Below are 16658 nucleotides of genomic sequence, written 5' to 3' on the forward strand. Positions count from 1 at the left end.
AGGAAAAGATTACAAGATAAAAGGAGTTAACAACTTCTGAACCTATAGTAAGAAAGCCTATCCTATTAACAACAAAATCCTACAATATGAAATGAGGAATTACATCCCACCAAGTAAAGCCCCTATTGGTGACTCCCTTTGATGCCAATTTATCCCCACAATGATTATCCTCTCTAAATGTGTGAGAGGCCCTAAAGTTCATGGAGTGGATTATATCCTTACAAGCATCCACATTGTCTTTAACTTCTAAGGGACTAACATTTTGCCATTAAAAATGTCCACAACCAAAGCCGAGTCACACTCCAACCAGAGCGATCTCCCACCTTTTTTATGAGCAAGCTCTATGGCCATGATGGCAGCGTTTAATCCAGCAAACAAAGAGTCTTGAATTTTGAAATAATCAGCAAAACAACCCCTGAAAGTACTAGTCAAATCTCTATATATGTCACCTCCTCCTGCTTGACCAGGAGCACCATGAGTAGCCCCATCCGTAGTAATTTTGATCCATCCCTCCTCCAGATAGAGCCATATTACTTCACTGATGGCAAGAGCTTTACAATAATTAATCTCAATGCCAAAATTCTTGAGGATGATGAAATTCTGCATGGAGGGATTGGCCTACTGCCTAGAGTTGTTCCCAGACAGGGAGGTGGCCAATTTAACCTTAGACTTTGCTTGAAGCAATGTGAGTTTCTTGTCATGAAACTTGTCTTGGTTGCTACTAAACTAGATTGTATTTATGGTGTGGATGATTGCCGCATATAGCACACCCCTCACTTGAGGGCTCCACTGCAATTTGCACATTGAAAGAATAGTCTGAATGGAAGATAAGTCAAAGGTCAAGCCAAAAGGAAGCCTAACCAGTTCTAGAGAGAAGAGGCCATAATGCAATCCAAAAGTAAGTGCTATGCAGATTTAGGATACTTGTTACACAAGCTACATATAGAAGCAAGTTGACAACCCCTATGAAGGAGTCTCCAAGTAGTAAAGGACTTAGATGGAGGAATTGAGTCAGACCAGATCAATTTGAACCAATTCATTTGAGAAGGAGCAAACACAATGCTGGAATAGGCTTCCTTAAGGGTTAGATTCCCATTTGTTGAATCTTTCCAAACCAATTGGTCCTGAGCAGAGGAAATGTTAACATTAATGATATCCACAACAACCTGAGGGAACAAATCCACTATAGGAGTAGGCATACTCCATTGATACTTCATAGGGATATTCATGACCTCAACCACAGGAACACCTAGCTAGTTATCCTTCTAGAAACTAAATTTAGCTACACCCCCCACTAGCCACATAGTCTTAGAAATCACAGAGTGCCAATTAGCTTTGATATTAGTCCATATAGAAGACTAGAAATACCTCTGGCTAGGAGTATCACCCTGACCAAACCTAGACCTATAGAAAGCAGCCCATTCATGGTTGGAGGACAACATCTCCCAAGTCAATTTCAATTGAGCAGCATGATTCATCTGGCTGATGGATCTCAGCCCCAGACCCCCAGATTTGGTAGGGGTTCAAACCTTGTGCCAGACCACAGTGACTAGCTTCCTGGTTTTAATATCTTCACCCCATATAAAATTCCTAAGTCTATTGTCCAAGGATTTGATTAGAGTAACTGGCCAGGAGTAGATATGGAAACTATAGGCTAACATGCTCTGGATCACAGATCTCACCACGCCACTATGCCCATAAGAGAGAGACAAGAGCCCTTCCAAGAAGCAAGTTTATTTGTGATTTTGTCTACAATGGGCTAAATATGCATTCTTCTAGGCTTCCCTCTAAACAAAGGAACCCGTAGATAATTAAAAGGCAAAGAACCAGCCTCAAAACCAAGAGAGGCGGCTAAGGAAGAGATTTTCCTAGCATTAGCATTAGAATAGAATTTGCATTTATTGAGGTTCACCTGCTGACCAGAGGCACTTCCATAATCAAGAATGAGCTCTTTCAAGGCTAAGAGACCTCTTCTATTTCCCTTACAGAAGATGGGGATGTCATCAGCATATAGCACATGACTAGGGGTTAGCAAACCACCAGGGCCAGAGATATCACTTATTCTTCTCTTAGTCATGAGCTTAGAAATCCCCCTACTGGGCACATCCTCAGCCAAATAGAAAAGCAGGGGAGAAAGAGGACCCCCCTGTCTAACCCGTCTCTTGCAACTGTAGAAACCCACATTTTGGCCATTCACATTGATTGAAAGCTTTTCTGAGTGGAGGATCACCCTTATCCAGTTGCAGAATTTGTCATTGAACCAAAAGCCTTTAAAGTGTCAAGCAAGAAACTCCAATCCAGAGTATCGAATGCCTTTTTAATGTCTAGTTTGATAGCTAGATTTCCCCCAAAGGTTTTGTAGCCCAACAAGTTGATTGCCTCTGAAGCTAAGCAAATGCAATAATGTATGTGTTTGTCCTTTATGAAGGCTCTTTGCTGGTGGGAGACAATTTTTGGAGCCAAAACAGCAAGCCTATCAGCCAACACTTTTGTAATGATCTTGAACTTGAAGTTAGCCATAGCAATTGGTCTGAATTCCTCAATCTTGTCAGTCCCTAGATACTTAGGAATTAAAACAATAGTGTTTGAGTTTAGATTAGGCATCAACCAACTTTGGGAAAAGAATTGAGACACAACCTTGCACACATCATGACCAACTATATCCCAACAGTTTTTAAAAAAACAGCCACCAAACCCATCAGGGCCAGGAGCACCCTCCCAATTCATGTAAAAAACAACATGCTTAATTTCCTCTATAGAAGGGGCATAGTGAGCAAGGCATTATCCTCTGAATAAACCAGAGCAGGTATGACAGATTTGATAAGAGAATTAGAGTTTGTGTTGTTGGGAGAAGCATACAAATCAGAAAAGTAGTCTAGAGCATGATTAGCCATATCTGCTTACTTGGATAAAATTGAATCACCAACTCTAGCATAATTAGAGTCTTAGAGGATTGTCTAATTTTGGTCACCCTATGGAAGAAACTAATGTTCCTATCCCCATTAATCTGTCAATTAAGCTTAGATTTTTCCTTCCATAGAACTACTTAAACTAAGTTAAATTACTTAAAGTCTTACATTATTAATATCTTTTTATACAAAATTATTTAATCAAGGCAATTGTTTGTTTCACAATTCATATTCTATACATTTCATATATAAAATTTCACAAAAATCTAATATTGTTTAATAATTTATTTATATACATCAATATTAACTTAATATATATCTACCATGTTCAAATTTGAGGCAAAGTCAAATTTTAGAATCTTTTCCTTATCTCGGGAGGAAGGATATGTGGTATTGGTCCAAAAAAATCTCACAAGTCTTATGACTTGATAGTTTTTTATTATGAGTCTCCCTAGTGATACTCTTACTTTTCGTAGTAGTTTTACTCTATTGCAAAAACATATTTTAGGGGTTTTTCTATTGGCTATATTTTTAATGGTGGCAACCAAGTTTTTTGTAACATGGATTTGGCCTAACCGAGAACCATGTAGAGAGCAACACAACTTGTGCCAAGGTATTATTGAGAGCTCCATATGTTTTGGAATGTTCTTATCATGAAATGTTGCCTTCATTGGAGATATTTAAGATTTAAATATAAAGAAGGAATAGTCACATGGACAGTCCAGAAATGTTGGATTTTAAAATAGTAAAACCTCAACCATTTTGACATATGAGGATTAATCTTGTTATAGATTAACCACTAGAAAAAACCTTAGCTAATGAAGGAATGGTCCTCAGATTTATATATATAGAAAATATTTCAATAAGTATCTTTGTAAGAGTGATGAGAGAAAGTATAGTAACCTTAGGTAATCAATCTAATTAAATTGGAACTGGGATCCTCTCTAGTAATGGAGAGAGAAATTCTTGTTTTTACACTTAAAATGAAGGATAAAAATGTCATATAACTATATTTAAAAATGTCACATGTGTTTTTTTATATTGTTTATGATGTAATTGTCTATCCATTAATTAAGAGGAGACTACTCATTAAATTGATTATCGTGAGATTTGTCTAATGTTTTAAACTCAATATATGTTTAAAAAGAGAGTTTTAGAGATTATGTTGTTAGGATTGCTCCTAATATTAATATCATTTATATAAGTAAACAATTATAAAGTATAGTGTATTACTATAATGCCCCAATAATTTGAATGTAAAAATAATAAATTTAAATGAAATTTATTATTATTTTATTTTACATTGATTGAAAATATTAATATTATATAATCTCATAAATAATTGGAATTCAATAATATATATATGTATATATATATATATATATATATATATAATAGTATAAATTGTCATTAATAGTTATAAACTCATAATAGAATATTTTAAAAGGAAATTTCATAATATATTATTTAAAATTTAATGAAAATATTTTATTTTATAATATAATTAATATTTGAAAATAAACAATAATATTTATAGAACTAGTTGATGAATCCAAAAGGGAACTTTATCTTTCAGCTGTGAGTCATTAATTTTTTATGTACTAAATAAGTAAAAATACTCATTTGTAAGGAAATCTACCTTTTTATCAAGAAATGAGTTTGCCTTGGAAAATGATTATATTATTATACCAAAAAGTAATAGAATGTATTTGCTATACATGCGAAATAAGTATTCACATATTTGTTTTAAAAAAACATGGAATTGCGATTCCATCACATATCACATTTTATAGTATTAAGAATTTAAGAGTAGTGATTCATTTCCTCACTGATAGCTGACTTAGAGAGGTCAAAAACTAATTCTTTTTTAGGCAACCAAAGAAGGGAAGTGAGTTTTGTTTCTCTAAAATCAAAATTATTTACATAAACATAACAAAAATTAACTCCTCTAATAGATTTAAATCAATTAATCCATGTATCTACTAATTGTGTTGGGGTCTTAATTATTGGCTTGACTCCAACTTTAAGGAATTTAATTCAAATTTAACTTTTGTTTATTTTTATAAATAATAAAAAAGTATCACGTTTCATTAAATTTAACCAATTTAAATCCTAATCTATTTTCCTCACAAACACCTAAGAACATGACATTGCACTCAAATAAAATCAGACTGAAAATTGATTAAAAAGACAAATGTGAATTATCGAAAACACACACAAACTGTATTATGGTCCAACTGATGAAGCCACATCACATTCAAATTAAAACAAACATTAAAGACAAACACAGACAAACATCATATCCGCAACTATAGCTTCACAATGTTAAAAGACAAAATCATAAAACATAGAAAAACACAACGATAACACTTTCTAATGAGAGACAAAATGCACACAACATAAGGCTATGTACATATTATCTCCATCATCTTCATTTACTTCTTCATATTTGGCACCAAGCTATCCCATTTCAAATGCACCCTCATTTTCCATTTTGGCTAACTTGCTTGATGTAGTTGATAAGTAGTTCTCCACTTGGATTGATGCGCTTGTTGATCCTCTTCTTTGTGTTCAAGCGCCTCTTAGTTGCATTCCAATGGTTCTTAACAGTGTTCTCAGTCCTTCCGATCAATCTCTTTGCAATTTCAGCCCATTTGTTTCCAACATTTTTGTGAGCTTCAATAAGTATCAAATCCTCTTCTTCAGACCATGAGTCTTTCTGCACTTGTACAAAACATTGTTCAAATATAAGGATATATACATGCCACAAATTAATGCATGATGTTTCCTTTTTACTCTTAGAAGTTGGCTGTATACATAATGTGTATGCCGTATATGTATTCATCATACTTGACATATTATAAGAAATGTGATATTTGGTTTATAATGAATGTATCAACATTTTATTAAAATGGATGAACATATGGTCAAAATGAATTGGCCTTCATTATTTTAAAATGAATAAAAATAAGAGAAAATGACATATACATTAATAACCTAAGAAATTTTTACACTGTCACAACATTGTTCACCATTTATTTTCAATCGTTATTGACTAATAAATAAAAACAATACAAATGGATGGTTGATGATATTTCAGGAGTAAGTTAAAAAACTCACTTCACATCTTAGTCATTTATTTTATAAAAATATAATAGCTCACGTGAACCATTAAATTTGAATCACTACATTTTCATAAAATAAATGTCTAAGATGTGGAGTAGATTTTTTAACTTACTCCTTCAGTAAGTAAGCCCAATATACATGAAGAAAATCATCATTCCTAACATAATTTATGATCTTCACATATAAAGCAAAATTAAATTAATGAGTAAAGTATATTACCATTATTATAAAAAAAAAATAAATAAGAAATTTTAAATGCGATTTAATACTTTTTATCAACGTTGCCTAATTAAATACATTTTCGCTCATGCTTATCACGCTCATTTTTAATATTCATGTATTTCAGAGACTTTGTTATAAAAACAAAGAAGTAAGGATAAATATGTTATATCATATTATCGTATCTATTCAATACACGTCAAATCAAAATAAATTTGAAGTTATAAAATTTTCTTCATGGTCATAAAATAATACAATTATATTGGTATGCTTTAATTATATTTACATCTAACTTATTACTTACCACATATATGTAATATTTTTAATTTTTGTTATTTACTCATATATTATATATCATTTTATATTCATATCCGTTTGCATATATATATATACAAAAAAAAAACAAAGAGAGAAGGCTAATAAGAGTGGAAAGGACATAAACCCTAATGTTTGGCCGGAGATGATTGAACCATCTTTCTCTGCATTGTTTCCCAACTCTGCCATTCAGCAATTTGGCTATACGAGACCATCTTTTAAGCCCAAAGCGTCTCACTGATTCAATTAGAACCCTACAAAATAGAACACCAAAAAGTTTATTACATGTTCATCAACAAAGGAAAAACAGAAAGAAAAAATCATTTTCAATCCATGCTAGAGGCATGTTAAATCAAAGGGAAAATTTTCAATATACTATGTTAAAATAGTATATAATTTAAGAAGAAAGCACAACCAAAATTAAAAAAATATTAATGTAATAGAGAGAGAAAGATAGTAGGGTGGTAGTAAATTTGGAATTTATTTTCAATACCTATCTTCTTCTGGAGTCCATTTGCCTTTGACTTTGTTGGTAATCTTTTGCTCCTTGTTATCACCAACAACAATTTTATGATTAGTATCATGATGATCATTCTCAGCTCTAGCAATGTGTGAAAGCTCATCTTGAAGCCTAGGATTTACTACCACTGGTGCATAAACATCATGTGGTGGTGCAAGAGAAAGACCCATCAGAGGCTGTGAAATTGCATCATAAAGAATAGGAATTTCTTGGGGAAAGTCCAAGAACCTATTGCAATTGTTAAGGTATTCATTTGAGGCTTCCATTTTGTCATTATTTGGTGCAAAACCTATAGGGTAGTTTGAATTGACAAAATTATTGTTGGACCAATTGGAGTATGAATTACCTAGAGAAAGTGTTTGGACCATAGATAAAGGATTGGTGGAGGAGGAAGGGCTCTTTTTCAGAAAACAAGGATCATGGTATACCCCATTGAAGGGATGGTTAATTTCAGAATGGTGAAAATTGTCTGGGCTATAAAAGTAGATGTTTTTTGGTGGAGGTGGAACTAGAGTAGAGGTTTGTTGTAATGGAACCATGATGGGTATCTCTGAATTTCTACTATGTTCTGAGATAATCTTAGAAAGGTCAGAAAATTGGTATAAGAAGGTTGGATCAAAGTCCATGTTAACACTATTGAAAGAGAGAGGGACAGATGACACAAATGGTTCTTTCCTAGGATTAGTCTGAACTGAGAATATATGTGAAAGGCTGGGATATAGTTGTATTTATAGAGTGACAAGTACTGTAAAAATACAAAGAAAATTTTGTGTATGGATGATGTAGGAATTTTATATATCATTTGTGTATTATCTATAATTCATATCTTATAGTCAATTCATAGTTAATTCTTTAAAAAAGTAATACAAATTAATAATGAATAATATATTAATTATATATAAATTTTTACACTAGAAAACTATACTATAAAAACAAACAAAAAAATACTATAACTAGATAAAAGAAAGTAGATATTGTGAGATTCACGTGACACTCGACCAGTAATTCATCAATCCAATGACTCACATTCAAATTTATTTTTGTGACTGTTGAGCTTCCACTCTCGTGTGGCTCAGGAGAAAAATGTTTTCATTTTTATTGTTATCTTATATTGTATCATTTGCGTTAATTTTTATTTAAATGAATAAAAAGGAATGATGAGTCTGTTGTAACTTATGATTTGGACAAATTAGAATACATGACAGGCATGTGATTAGCTGCGAATTATTAAGGGTACTAACTCTTATTTATTAGAACAACTTTCATTGAAATTAAAATATATGTAGATATATAGTATAAAGTTCACACTTTTTATTTGGTATATGATGAGAAAATGGCTCAGAATTAGTAAGAGACAGCTCAAACTTGTGTGTGTACCTTATTTTTTTATCTGAAATATTTTAGTACAAATTTACTTGCTATAGTTACTTATACTTACTATTATAAAGGGAATTAATAGTCAGATGATGTAATTGTTTTCCCCTATTTTATTTTTACTAAAATTTATATTTCTATCTTACATCATATTTCTATTAGAAACATGTCAATGTGTGTTTGATATTACACATAGTCAGTATTAAGTCATAATAAAAGATGAAGGTTGTGTTAGATATTTGATAGTCAATATAAAACTTTGTTAAAATCTTATAATATAGATAAAAGATGTGATAATCGTAGGTCATTCACCAGAAGCAATGCAGAGTATCACACGGGTCTAGTGTCTAAAGAGTAAGGGGGTCAGTGCATCATCTCGTGGATGTAATGAAAAGTAAGAGACGATTCATGTATTTGTGCAAATAGTGCATGTAAAGAAGGTAATTCACATGTCTAGGATACAAATTGGTACATGAAATATAGGCACTCTTTTATGTAAATCAACGAAAATAGTATATACAATGATTAGGATGAGAATCGATTTTATATGCTTATAGGAAACAAAGTGAGTTAGGAAAAGGGCAAGAAAAATATATGTTTGGAGTTTTAAGTTTTGGCATGTTAGTAAGACAAGATAGACAAATAAGATGTGTATAATTGCAGATAAACAATAGAAGAAGGATGTGATTGATATAAAAAAAATTGGTGATACAATTATATTTATAAAGTTTGTAACAAAGAAAGACACATTTAAGGTGATGAGTGCTTATGCACCCCATGTCAAGCTATAATAAGAATGTCATAACATAAATGTAAGAAGGTATTGTCCACGGAATACTTAGGGGGGAAATTTTTCCTAGGAGGGAATCTTTACGGCCATGTGGGAAATGACCCTAAAGGATTTGAAGATTTTCATGAGGGTTATGTCATAGGGAAAGCAAATGCGTAAGATAATACTATTTTAGGTTTCTCCTCAAGTTTTGATTTAACAAAAGTTAATATGTCTTTTAAGAAGCAAGAGAAACATCTGGATATTATTCTTAATTTACAGGGATGTGTAATAAATTATAAAATAATATGTGGATTCGGATAAGAAAAGAATTGAAATTCTCTAATAATATTGGAGATACTCTAAGTCGCCTAGATTGAATGAGTTGAGTCAACGGGGTCAGAATAAAAAACTAATTCATTAATCATTCATAAAATTAAATCTAATAGAAAATGCGGTGTATAGGAAATAGGATAATATTTTATTAAAATATTTTTCTTGGATGAAGTGATAGAGACAATATTCTTAAAATCTTATTTCGCTTTTGTTTTTATTCTTCAACACCATTCACTACTTTCCTAAATCCTGGCCTATAACTTAATTGACTTCTATTCTAAGACTTAAATATTAAATTTTTATTTCACATATAAGGTTTCTCTTATAAAAATCATATCGTATCGATCGATTCAACCAAAAAACTAATGAATCGACCATCATACTAGTATAATATAACTTATACCTAACACACATTATAACAGTCAAAATCAATGATACTAATCAATTTTTATTTAAATATTAACAATCATATTAGACAGTTTTTATTTAAAATAACAAAACTTTGACGTAACAATATTAATTTTACCAAGATAATATTGTGGATGATTAAACACACAATAATTATATTTGTTTATACTTCTAAAATATGATATATCATCATTTCACAAATTTTATTTAAACAAATGTTTTAAATAAAAGTATTCATCACATTTTCAATAGATATATATATATATATATTTAACATCACTAATATCACTAATATACAGTTTAATTAATGAACTAATAATTGAACCAATATACTAGTATACTAATATTTTATATGGTTTAATAACTAGTACAATATCAATAACATTAGTTTCGCGTATCCTTTATAAATCACAACCAACTTATCACTATCTCAAATCTATTACATTTCAAATCTAAATATTTTTTATAACCATACAAAATATATAACATATCGATTGGAAATTCCAAAGTTATAATCTTGCAACAAACATAATACATAAGGGTTATATTAAAATTTGTTGGAATTTATTGAAAGAATGATGTTTTGAAGTGAAATAAAAAAATTCACTGTTTCACTTTGTTTGGAGGAGGAAAGTTGGAAGGTTTTATAAGCCTTAAGTTTGGGCCAAACATTCTTTTTAATAAAAATATTTATTTAATTAGCAGCACCATGAAACGTCTTAAAGAGAGTGACATGGTCGTGACTCAGCCAATAACAATTATTTTGTGTCATTTAGAATTGTTATGAGCTATGGTAATAACAATTTTAAGACGTTTCTACTGTAATGACATTCATAGATAATATTACTGGGCCGAACAGCTAGGACCTGAACAAGGCATTTCGGTTTGATGGGAGAAATTTCAAACGTTGGTAACATATGGAATTTTTCCTCACCATGAGAAAGGTTGTCCACGTTTTGAAAACTGACATCTAAGTGGTGTCGGATTAGGCTGAAAAAGAGGAAAGGGATAAACTGGCTATTGAAATAGCTCTCTGGAATGAAAGTGATTACTTATGTAAGAACTTCATTCTAAAAGAGTTGTCTGATGATTTCTATGATTACTACAACCCACACAAGTGTGCCAAATTAATTTGGTATGCACTTGACATTAAATATGATAGCGAGGAAGCTGGCACTAAAAAAAGTATGTTGTTAGCCGCTACCTCAAGTATCAGATGACTGATGATAAATTAGTAGAGTCTCAGTCTCATGAGATACAGAAAATTGCTCATGAGATCATTTCTGAGAGTATGTTCCTAGATGAGCAATTCCAAGTGGTTGTCATAATTGACAAACTGCCTTCTAGTTGGAAGGACTTCAAAAGTCTTCTGAGGTATAAGACCAAAGTAATCTCTTTGGAATCTCTGATCACTCATATTCGTATTGAGGAAGAGGCTCTTAAGCAAGATCAGAGAGAAGATGTGTTGATTGTCTCCAACAATAGCACTAAGAAGAAATTCTCAGGTGCGGTTCTGAAGCCTTCTAACACTAATTTCAAGAATTAGAACTGTAATGAGAATAAGGCTAAGAACGTCAATCGCAACAAGAATTGGAACCCTCAAAAGTTCCAATATGCTAAGCCACTTACTAAGAATGACTCTAGAAACATGTTCACATGCTTTAAGTGTGGGAAACCATGTCATATGACACGAAAGTGCAGAAAAAAACCAATGGATCGTCCTCTACAGGCCAACATGGTTGGTGAGCCATTTGTCGTTGTATTATCTGAGCTCACTATGGTTGGAGGAACTGATGGGCAGTGGGTAGATAATGGTGTATCTCGTCATGTCTGTTATGGTCGTACTATGTTCAAAACATAAACATCTGAGTAGCTTAGGTTTACATCTGAGAAGAGCCTGATTCTCAAAGATGTATTGCACACTCCGGAGATGAGGACAAATCTAGTTTTTGGTTTTCTTCTTAATAAGGCTGGTTTTACCCAGACCATAGGAGCAACCTTGTATACTCTTACTAGGAATGGGGTATTTGTTGGCAAAGGATGTCACTGATGACATGTTTAAATTAAATGTTGATATTTCTATTAATAAAATTTCAAATTTGAGTAGCTTAGGTTTAATTCCAAAGTCATCTAAAAATGATTTTGAAATTTTTGAATCATGTAGTCAAGCAAAAATTTCAATCAAATACCCTCATAAATCAGTAATTCGAGAATTTGAGCCTTTAGATTTAATACACTCAGATATATGTGAATTAGATAGAAATTTAACTAAAAACGATTGTTCTTATTTTACTTATGTATATCTTATGAAAAGTGAAACACTTGACATGTTTAAGTTATATGTAATTGAAATTGAAAATCAACACAACAAGAAAATAAAGGAGCTCAGAAGCGATAAAGGCACTGAGTATGACTCTAACATGTTTAATAATTTTTATAAATTAAATAACATTATTCATGAAACAACGGCATCATATTCACCTGAAATGAATGGTAAAGTGGAAAGAAAGAATAGAACTTTAACTGAGTTAGTTGTATCTATTATATTAAGTTCTGGTGCACCACCCACTTGGTAGGGTAAAAATTTATTAACTGTATGTTATGTGCCAAATAGAGTTCCCAAGGCTAAAATCAAAGTTTCTCTGTATGAAGTTATTAAGAATAGACAACCAAACTTGTCTTATTTGAGAACTTGGGTTTGTCTGACCTATATCCGGATACTAGACCCCAAAAGAGTTAAACTCACAAGTAGAGCATATGAATGTGTATTCATTAGGTATGTTTTAAACAACAAGGCATACAAGTTTTATGATCTTAACGCAAAAGTGATCATTGAGTCTAACGATGCAGACTTCAATGAAATGAAATTCCCTTTTAAATTGAGGAATAGTGAGGGCACAACAACTAGTCACATACTTGTGATTAGCAATAATGATAATAACGATATGTTAGAAAAAGAATATAGAAGAAGTAAGAGAACAGGGACTCCTAGAGTATGTACTTGATTATATGGTCTATACATTGGAATTAATAGTCAGATGATGTACTTGCTTTCCCCTATTTTATTTTTACTAAAGATGTACTTCACATGTTTGGGATACAAATCGGAACATGAAATATAGTTACTATTTCATGTAAATCAACGAAAATAGTAGACGTAATGATTAGGATAATGATCGATTTTATGTGACTTGTGAATACCCAATTTTATCCGGCCCAAAAATACTTCAAAAATCAAATTTTCCTTAAATATTTTTTTAATACAAATTTCATCAAATCAAATATATATTTTATGTGAATCTGATTAGAATGCATGAATTGATTTTTGTTAGAAAATGGGGGAATCAAATCAAATAAAGGAATTCATTAGCACTTAATGAATTTTACTTCAATTGCCTCCAAAGAAAATTATTTCCAAAAATAAAGAGATAAAGGTAATATGAATATTTAATTAATGATCCATGACATCATAATGACATATATTTAATCTGTTTTCATTTTATTATTTAGAGGAAATTCAAAATTTATTTTTTAGTGACTTAACGGTCACTTATTAGCAAGAATCAATTCCTTTTAAAAATAAAAAAAAAATGTTTGCATTCATGGATTTGTAGAGAAAATATATTACGACTCTACAAAAATAAAGTTTTTATAAGGTTTTTTTAGAAAAAAGAATAATAATAAACAAATAAATAACCTTAGACTTCTTAAGAATTTTTTCTCATAACATTTTTTTATTAAAAGTATACCAAAAAACAAAACAATACCCAAATGCAAGTTAATCAAATTTCAAATAATAACAAGATCTTGCTTGGTTTTTTTTTTGCAAATCTTGTATTGAAAAGATTGATAAAATTACATGTTAATTGCCTTAATTTACAAAGATTTGTTTGATTTTTTAGAGTGGGTCATGTGAGTAATTTGTAGTAAATTAGAATCATGAAATTAAAGGAGTGGATAACAGTTTAGCCATGTGCAAAAAATGGCATTAAATAATGATTGAAATTACAAAGAGAAAAGTGAAAAGGAAGAGAAAAAATTGCATTGGAGAGAGTAAAAAAAAGCAGCATCGGTTTTTATGCTAAAAGGAAGAGAGAGACAAAATTATACCAAATGTATTATAATTGTATAAAAAGTAAAGGTCTTATGCGGAATAAAAATCTAATGTGATAATAATTAAATTATACCAAGTGTAAGTCAATACGCGCATATCATATACTATAAAAAATATATAAAGTATGAAATTTGATTATTGGCCAATTTATTTTGAAATCTCATTTGTCTTACGTGAAATAATAAAAATTATTTAATACAAAGTGATGTGATATATGATTACATATATCTCTACATCCAAAAAATTAACTTTTTTTCTAAAAAAATAAAATAAACAAAAGTTAGAAATTTTTAAAACAAAGTTTTAATATGAGTTGTGATATTGGACGTAAGGGCTATGTTTTGCTCATATTTAAAAAAAAACAGATTTTTAGATAAAAAATAAAAATTAGGATTTATTAACTAAGTTTTAATATGAGATGCAGTATCATATGTAGGGGTTATGCTTGACTCATATCTTTTCAAAATGATTTTTAAATAAAAAAACAAAAGTGGGGAATTTGCCAATTAAGTTTTAGTATGAGATGTGGTATTAGACGTAAGGTCTATGCCTAGCTCATATCTTTTTTTTTCAAAAGTATTTAAACTTTACTATTTTTAAGAAATAAAATTAACCCAACCAACAAACATTTTTCTACCCAAAGGATTACGTAGTCTTGATTCCCACAAAGGGGATACGTAGGACCAAGATCACTCTTGTCAGACATAATATTAAAATAAAGTTTTTTTGTATTAATATAATAATAACACAATTAATAATATATGCAATATAATAGGGTACCGTTCAAACGAGCAATTGGGGTGCTAATACCTTTCCTAGTGTGTAATCGACTCCCGAACCTGAATATCAAAGTCTAAGGCCCAATGTGATTGAGCCAAAAACAATTTGTACATTTTTTAGTGAAAAAATATAGTGGCGACTCTAATCAGGTCGTGTAGCCAAAAATTGGGGCACGACAGCTGACGACTCTGCTAGGGATTTCTTTTTTTCCAGTGAGTCAGGCCCATAAATGTTAAATGCGTGGTTTTTTTATTGTTGTTTTTATTTATTTTATTTTATGTTATTAATATCTTCTGGCATACATCGTCACATTTGCGTAAGTATATGCTCTATACCCGAGCATTAAGTTAGGATGGACATTCGCCTTGTCGGTGAGGACTTTGGACATCACTTACATTGGTATGATGAACCACCCAAGTTGTTACCAAATATCATGGACCTTACTATTGTAGACTACGGGTCTCAATTGTAATCCCTGAAGTATTTGGGTTTACTCTCTTTATGATTGGATGTAATTTGGGCCCCTTAGAAGCAATCACTATTAGATAACCCCAAAAGTTATTAAATACACCATAGTTGTGATAATAAATGCTTACATACATATATTCACATATGTATATACATTGTCTCATACATTTTTTTTGACATTTTACTCAAAAACAAATTTTTTTTTCCAGATTTTATTAAAAAGAGAGAACTCATTGTATAGCAAGGCTCAAATACCATGAATCCAATATATAGCAATGTTGGGACCCTTAAAAGGGGGACAAAGGTGGGGGTACAAGTGAATGACATAAATTTCCTCCTTGAGTGCATTCAAAGAATTGCTAAAGAAGAGTAAGAACGATTCACCAGGACCTATGGGCGACTCATTGATCTACTCAAGGTCAAAATTGAGCCTGATAACCTACGAGCTATGGAAGTTATGATTCAATACTGGAACCCAGAACTGCGGATTTTTGAATTTCCCAATCTTGATGCTTCTCCAACAATTGAGAAATATGAGATGTTGTTGGATGTTCCTGTGCCGGACTGATCAAAGGTATACTTATTCAGTGGACATCATAAGTTGAGCGAAGAATATATTGAAGAAATGATAGGGGCACGTCCAGGGGTTCAAAATATTATAAATCAAGGAGAATATGAAGGGTTGAAGTGGAGTTGTCTTAGGAAACATATAATCAAAATGGAAGAGCAAAAGAATTGGAAATCCTTCGGGTCATCCTCCTTTGCACTAGCTATCTATGGTTTGGTCATATTTCCCTTTGTTGCTGATATGATTGACCGTGAAGCCCTTGATGTTTTCTGTAACGCCCCAAAAAATACTTCTAAAAAACATTGCGGAAAAATGGGTAAATTTTTTTTTTGAATAAAGAGATTGTATAAAATTGACTCCTTTTAAAACCTTCATTTTCCGGGACATCACTTTAAGTAACTCAAATGCGGAAAATCAACTTATCGTTATCGAATGATAACTTAACCTGATTCACAATTTCCTGAATAACACAATGCATATAAACGGTTAAGTCATCTTTAGTTCATACAAACTAAATCAACAAAGGCGGAAACTACATCGCCACTAACATATACAAAATCCAAAAAGAAACACAGCCCCATCAAAACAAAAAGGGGACATCGACTGGCCCACAAGCTGACTCAAAAGATGCCAGGAATGCTGGACCCCTCACTCGGGTCCTTCTCCTCTTCCGAGTCAGACACGAGGTTGATCACCTCCACCGAGCTCTCTATGTTTACGAGCTCAACGACCTCGTCCTCCTCCTCCTCTTC

The 16658-nt window shown here is 31.6% G+C and overlaps 1 protein-coding gene and 1 long non-coding RNA gene across 2 annotated transcripts in view; both read right to left on the reverse strand.

Annotated features, from left to right (window-relative positions):
• LOC109344710 (transcription factor MYB98-like) lies at nt 5281–7715 on the reverse strand. The gene is made up of 3 exons (XM_019583462.1): nt 7063–7715; nt 6697–6823; nt 5281–5628 (listed from the first exon to the last, which is right to left on the reverse strand). Exons 1-3 carry the CDS (start codon nt 7713–7715, stop codon nt 5392–5394), a joined length of 1017 nt encoding a protein of 338 aa, XP_019439007.1. The 3' UTR covers nt 5281–5391.
• The window catches only part of LOC109344873, a 12956-nt gene continuing 7623 nt past the window's right edge, over nt 11326–16658 (reverse strand). The window contains exons 2-3 of the long non-coding RNA XR_002107353.1: nt 15778–15784; nt 11326–11496 (exon numbers count right to left, since the gene is read on the reverse strand). This is a non-coding gene — a long non-coding RNA (uncharacterized LOC109344873). The remainder of the gene's footprint in view (nt 11497–15777; nt 15785–16658) is intronic.

Source organism: Lupinus angustifolius, chromosome LG04 (genome assembly GCF_001865875.1).
Source record: "Lupinus angustifolius cultivar Tanjil chromosome LG04, LupAngTanjil_v1.0, whole genome shotgun sequence".
NCBI lineage: Eukaryota > Viridiplantae > Streptophyta > Magnoliopsida > Fabales > Fabaceae > Lupinus > Lupinus angustifolius.